This window comes from Pelecanus crispus, chromosome 2, assembly GCF_030463565.1.
Source record: "Pelecanus crispus isolate bPelCri1 chromosome 2, bPelCri1.pri, whole genome shotgun sequence".
NCBI classification, from domain to species: domain Eukaryota; kingdom Metazoa; phylum Chordata; class Aves; order Pelecaniformes; family Pelecanidae; genus Pelecanus; species Pelecanus crispus.
In genome coordinates this window covers 149,186,174-149,192,966 of record NC_134644.1, presented here as the reverse complement: position 1 = coordinate 149,192,966, position 6,793 = coordinate 149,186,174, and the positions used below count along the sequence as shown (strand labels likewise).

General features: G+C 39.3%; 1 protein-coding gene across 1 annotated transcript in view; it reads left to right on the top strand.

Moving 5' to 3' along the window:
- CFAP418 (cilia and flagella associated protein 418) overlaps positions 1-6,100 on the top strand; it is a 7,870-nt gene extending 1,770 nt beyond the window's left edge. The window contains exons 2-6 of the mRNA XM_075706327.1: positions 1-16; positions 2,426-2,496; positions 3,018-3,083; positions 3,901-3,996; positions 5,941-6,100. The exon at positions 1-16 is cut by the window's left edge and continues 84 nt beyond it. Coding sequence (XP_075562442.1) covers positions 1-16; positions 2,426-2,496; positions 3,018-3,083; positions 3,901-3,996; positions 5,941-6,100 — 409 coding nt within the window. The remainder of the gene's footprint in view (positions 17-2,425; positions 2,497-3,017; positions 3,084-3,900; positions 3,997-5,940) is intronic.
- Positions 6,101-6,793: the final 693 nt, after the last annotated feature.

Sequence of the window (6,793 nt, the reverse complement as noted above, 5' to 3'; positions counted from 1 at the left end):
TGCCAAAACACCTCTGGTGAGTAGGAGTCTGGAGAAATGCAGAATGGATGAGGTGCAGTGATGGGAAGAAAAGCACCATAAACCAAAACTGGTTTAAAGCAAAAAATGAACTAAACCAAGCGGTAGGATAAACTTGGAAAATAAAGCAGAAAGGAAAATGCAATAATCCTAGAGTGAGGAACAGGAGAGGTATGAAGAGATGGTCTTACCCAGGCAGTAACAGGCAATTAAAGGAAATGTTAGTTCAAGATAGAGCATAGTGTCAAATATAGCAGAATCATGGAATGGTTGAGGTTGGAAGGGACCTCAGGACGTCATCTGGTCCAACCACCTGCTCAAGCAGGGCCACGTAGAGCTCGTTGCCCAGGACCATATCCAGACGGCTTTTGAGTATCTCCAAGGATGGAGACTCTACAGCCTCTCTAAGTAACCTGTTCCAGTGTTTGACCACCCTCACAAGAAGTAAAGAAGTTTTTTCATATGTTTAACTGGAATTTTTGTGTTTCAGTTTGTGCCCATTGCCTCTTCAACTGTCACTGGGCCCCACTGAGAAGAGTCTGGCTATGTCTTCTTTATTCTTCCCCATCATATATTTTTATACATCGATAAGATTCTCCTGACCCTTGTCTTCTCCAGGCTAAACAATTTCAGCTCTCTTAGCCTCTGCTTGTATGTCAGATGGTCTAAGTTCTTAATCACCATTATGTCCATGTCTCTTTTGTACCGGGCTGTGAGGCCGTATCTGGAGTACTGTGTCCAGTTCTGGGCTCCCCAGTACAAGAGAGAGATGGAGCTACTGGACAGCCTCCAGCAAAGGACCATGAAGATGATTAAGAGACTAGGGTATCTTTCATATGAGGAGAGGCTGAGAGAGCTGGGACTGTTCAGCCTGCAGAAGAGAAGGCTCCAGGGGGATCTTATCAATGTGTGTAAATACCTGATGGGTGGAGTAAAGAAGGGGCCAGACTCTCCTCTGTAGTGCCCAGTGACAGGACAAGAGGCAATGGGCATAAACTGAAACACATAAAATTCCATCTGTACACAGGAAAACACTTTCTTACTGGAGGGGTGGTCAAACACTGGGACATGCTGCCCAGAGAGGTTGTGGAGTCTCCATCTGTGGAGGTTTTTAAAACCCAACTGGACACAGTCCTGGGCAGGCTGCTGAAGCTGACCCTGCTTTGAGCAGGGGAGCTGGCCTAGATGGTCTCAAGAGGTCCCTTCCAACCAAAATGATTCTGGGATTCTGTCTCACCAGTGCTGAATAGAGAGGAAGGATCACCTCCCTCGACCTGCTGGCAGTGTCCCTCCTAATGTGGCCCAGGATGCTGTTGGCCTTCTGTGCTGCAAGGGCACACTGCTGGCTCATGGTCAACTTAGCATTGACCAAATTTCCTGCAGCTTTCTCTGCCAACCTGCTTTCCAGCTGGTCCACCCTCAGTGTGTTCTGGTGCATGAGGGTTATTCCTCCCCAGGGGAAGGAGTTTGCATTTCCCTTTGGTTGAACTTCAAGTGATTCCTCTCAGCCCATTTCTGCAGTCTGTTGAGGTCCCTCTGAATGGCAGTCCCATCATCTGGCATACCAACCACTGTTCCCCATTTTGTATCATCTGCAAATTACTTCTGTTGTTTGATAGCGGGAGATGGAGATGAAGCTGCAAATTTACATTGTCAAGACAGAGTGATAGAAGACATTGAAAACAGATACTCATTTAGGTATCATCAGTAGAAGACTGTGTTATTTATACTTCATAACACCCTGTGCAGATTCTTATTTTCATGAGTGACGTTGGTTTTGCTTTGTTCAATTTCTTACAGAGTGGCTAAATCTGAACCAAAAAAACCACGTGTATACGACAATACATATGTCTGAGTGAGAAAGAATTATGTCAGTAAATTTGTACAATTCTATCATTTTATATCCTTAGGACTTCCCATTTAGGATCTAGAATTCTCATATTCTAGAATTCAAATAAACTCTTTTATGTGCAGCAAATAAGAAACTTTTCAAAGACACTTTATCTTTTTAAATAATTTAAGTCCTTGATGTGTTTTCAGTAAAACAAAAGCTCAAAAACATTGAGAAGGTTCCTAAATTAAAAGTGGTTTTAAAAGCAAAATTATTAAAAAGAGGACATGAAATACTAAGTCTTGGTTGTAAAGTCAAAGTGATCATGTGGTGTTGAATTCCTTCAGGCAGAGCTGGGAATTCCGTATGCGAAGAGAAGCCTCGTTCCTCATTTATCTGTTACTTCAGCAGCTTTTGTCTCAAAGAGCCTCACAGAAACCTGAGCAAGAAAATTCCCAAATTCTTAGTCCCCTTCTTCTGTGACTGAGATTTTCTGGCTCCTGCTTATTAAGTAAAACAGAATATTGTTACCTTGCTGTAATGCTGCCTTTTATTCTTCGATTGCTTTTTAAATAGAAATTGAAGTCTAACTCTGCAAGTCTCACACCTGAAAGCAATAGTGCTGTTGTGCAGGCTCATAGGAGAAGGTCAGTGAAAAATGTTTTGGCTAGTTGAACATAGCTTGGTTATAGCTTATTGTCAGTCTAATAATATTGCAACTGTTTAATCTGTGTTGACATTAACTAAGAAGGAAACTGCGTGTTTAGAGAAGCATTCTTTTTAAAGAAAAACAAAGATAAACAAAGATAATTTTGAAGAATTACTCATGTGCTTTCATGTGGTCAAAATTATTTACTATAAATTTCTTAATTATTTAAGTTATTGAACAAAAGCTTCCTTTGCCTTATGGACATACACATTTATCAAATGCTGCAATATATAGTCCCTTGTATATTTGGTATAGACAGTGTTTATCATAGAGTTTTTCTTTGAACACCTTGGTAATGGAAATTTTAAAATTCTAGAGTTTGTAAGCATTTGGATGCTTTGCCTATATTTAATAAATATTATTGTAGAAATACCATGCTGTTAAACTAGGAGAAGCACTGTACTACTTTCTCCAAAATGTTTTGCTATAATGTAATATTTCTTAATGAAATCCATATAGATGCTGTCCAGTGTACTTGGGTGGAAGCTCTTCACCATATGGCATAGGAACAAATGTTTCAAAAAGGTAGGGAACATGAGAAAATGTTCTACATGCTTTATCATTACTTTTATTCAGAACTGTGTTTCTGTGGTGGTACAGAGTTCTGCATTTGAACCGGGCAGGACAGCCCTGCATTCATCTAAACACGTGGCTGCCTGCAACTGCGGTTGAAGTCAGCTGGTCCCTTCCAGTCCTCTGTTGTTGACCACTAGATCTTTTGTTCATCTGAGGCATTGAAAGATTTGTGCAAATGACAGATGACACTCCAAAAATCAGTAACATGTAGTTAAGGAAATTGCTGCTGTAGAGTATTGTTATTTTTCTCTGCCTCTCTTCAGCTTTCTATGTGATGCCGAGTATGTGACTTAAATCAGTGGGCTGGTTTAAATCATCCCAGAGCCTGAACTGAAAATAGCCAGAGTGCTTTGCAACTGCAGCTGTACTTAGTAGGAGGGGTACTTTAAAGATTTATCCCCACCATCCTATAGAGCATTATTGTATTTCCATGTCAGATTTTTGTAGTAAGTAATTATGCACTTGATGCATATTTGGATGCTGGTTAGGTGCCATACCAGTGAGGAAGACCAAAGAGAATATATCAAGAGAATATCAGTTTATTTTATGTGTTCAGTGAGGTTAGGAACCTGTAAAAATAATACATGATCATATAGTTAAAACACATACCATAATGAATGTGCCAGAGACGTAAAAAAATTAAGATTACAGGGTAACCTTGCTTCTAGTATTTCTGAGTGAGCACTGTACTTTAAAACAGTTAATGATCTGTGTAGCTTCTCTGATTGTAATAAGATCTTGGAGCTTTCTGTTCTTTTTTGACCAGAACATGTGATCAACTACGTTGTACTGCTTGCGACTTCCGTGTGTCACTTTTCAATGACTACATCTGGGATCAGTCCTGTGATTATCTTTTTTTCAGGTATGCCTGAGATGGGTTTGGTATTAGTATTGTTTACTATGCCTTGGGGGCTTGATAGGAATGGGAAAGATGAAAAGTTGTGAGCACTCCTGTGTTACCTAGAAAGGAGCATGTGTGCAACCTGTTCGGTGATCAGGTGGGAAAGTCTGCAGGGAGAGGGATGCAGCATCTCCCATAATCTGTTTTCATGCCTTTCCACTTCTCCCATCACTCTCCCTCCCTGCTTTTAAAAAGAATTCAAGTTTCATGGATCAAAAGGCAACTTTATTGCTGAAATAAGCAGATCATCTGTGTGATGGGTTGGCCTCTGGTTGCAGGATGCCTACAAAATAAATGCAGACTGTTCAGCATGTACTTCTGACCGTACCTTCAGTCATACAGACTGTGAATGTTTCAAGTCAGATTTTCTTTTTTCCAGTATCAAGTATTATGCTGTCATGTTCAGTGAAAATCAGATAGCTTGATTTCTTAACAGTCTTCTTTTTGAAGCAAGGTTTGATTAAATGGAGGGGTGGGATTTTTGTTTTCTTGTTATATTGTGATGTCTTTGACTTTAATTATTTAGATTTTTTTTTTGAAGACTTAAAATGAAGGCGTTCTTATTTCCAGTTTCTCTAAAACTGTATCTAATGCAAGACTTAGTGAAGGGTAGCGTAGTAGGCATACTGCTAATATAGACATTGAATTTGAATTCCTCTGATTTTAGTAAAGTCTCTGTACATGCCTGTTGACTGATGGAGGTAGTGGATGCGTTCAGAGTAGGAGCTTGGCCACCAGGGGTTGAGCCCACTGGAGCAGGACAGTCATGGATATGTCATCTCCTTTTCCATTATTTTTCCTGTATTACAGGTTAGGCTTTTCCTGTATTTTCCTTCCAGTTTTGATATTTGTAATTCTCTCTGAATGAAAATCTTACTTTCCCATTGTTTCAAGCAGTATTAAAAATACAGTGCTGCAGTAGCCTCCTGAGATGAGTTTGGTAGCTGGAAAGGTTAAATGAAAATATGATTCTTTTATTTACTCAAAGTCTAAATTATTCTGCTTCTGGGATCTTGAAATTAATTAAATTTAAAAAAAAAGACATGAAAGGCCTTAGTATCAAATACTTGTAACATTGATTAAAATCTGTAATCTTGAGCAAGAAATTTAGCTATTTATTTTGACTGACCTGAATTTTAAAAAGCAAACTTGAAAAATAAACATTTGCCTTCCATGAACAGGTGTCTGACCTCTTTTTCTAGAAATTCTTCCTGTGATGTTTGTTTTGTGTTTTCTTTATTTAGCTGGGCTTGTTAATGTTGTTTTTGAGCAATTCAGTGGCTGGTAATTGATGGCCAGGAGGAGCTAATGAGAGCAGGGATAGTTAAAATGCTAAATTTTCACTTGTTTTTTGAAACAACTTATTTTTCTAATAGCCATGCTGATTTTTCAGTTGTTGTGGTTGATGCTTGCAGAGGTATTATTTGTGGTTTGATGGACATTATTCTCTCTGATGGCCATTTCATTTCATTCACTTTAACTACCATCCTGAGTAACAGTTCCTGATGAAAAGTTTAATTCTGTAGTTGTACCCATTCTGCATAGGGATTTTTACAGGAAGTTTGATAAGATAAATACATTTTTGGGTAATTTCTTAACACAAGAATTAACTCTACCTGGTTTTCTTACCAACTCTTTCTCTGGAGGCTGACACAGGGTCTCTAAACCCCAACAGAGAACATTGCTTACAAAAACATCAATCTCCAGTTGATCTGAGAATACAGCAACTACGGACTGAGACTGCTCTCAGGAAAGAATTGTGTTCAAGATAGAATTTAAATATATCCCTAAACTGATTCGTAACAGTGGTTCTTAAGAGCTTTTCTGAGTTGAAATGGCCTCATGAATCTTTTTTTCTTTAAAAAAAAAAGGCACGATCCTAAACTGAATTCACTTGATTGGCAGGAATAACATGCCTGAGCTCAGTAAACTGAGAGCGAAGATGATAAAGAAGAAAGGAGCACGAGCATATGCTTGTCAGTGCAGCTGGAGATCCATTGATGGATTAACTGACCTCCAAACAGACCAGCAGCTTCGGTGGGTTTGTGGTAAACATGCAGAATGAAGTCCTCTTGTGTGTGGTACCTACTTGTGTGGAAACAGGTCATAAACTCAAGTTGTTTCCCATGCAGATTTCTGAGAACAGATGGAAAACTGAATACTTAGATCTAGAAATAGGTTATAACACCCAGACTTCAACCTGAAAACTATTTTTCAATTTAACTGTCTTGCAAGCAATATGGGGAGTTGAATTATTAGAAGAAACAACCAATTTGGAGGCTTTCTGGAAGCTAAATGAGGTTAAAGCTCATACTCAGTAGGGTTAAAGAAAGAAAGAGAAAATCGACAGATTTAGGCATGGGGCAAAGCGCCTTGAAACTGTTCCTCATATCTAGCAGAGAGCCTTATTTCCCATGTCTGCACAATCTTGGACTCAAAATGGTGGGTTGGGATGCAGCCATGACACACAAGCATATGAACTTCTGCACGGAAATTAATACTGCTGTTCTGCTTTGCTTATAGCTGTTAATGAGCAAGTGGTTGTAGATCTCAAAAAATTACTGCAAGATCAGCTCTCACCTCAAAGGTTTCAGCACACCCCAAAACTTCACTTTCTTTCACCCACCAGTAGCCAAAAACCGCAGGTGCTGGAAATTTCCTTCCAGTTCCTACTGCTTTCTTCAAAGCACTTTCTGCTGACTAAAGACTTTCACGACAGTGAATTTCTTGGACTTCCCTGCAGCCTTCACTGCAAGAG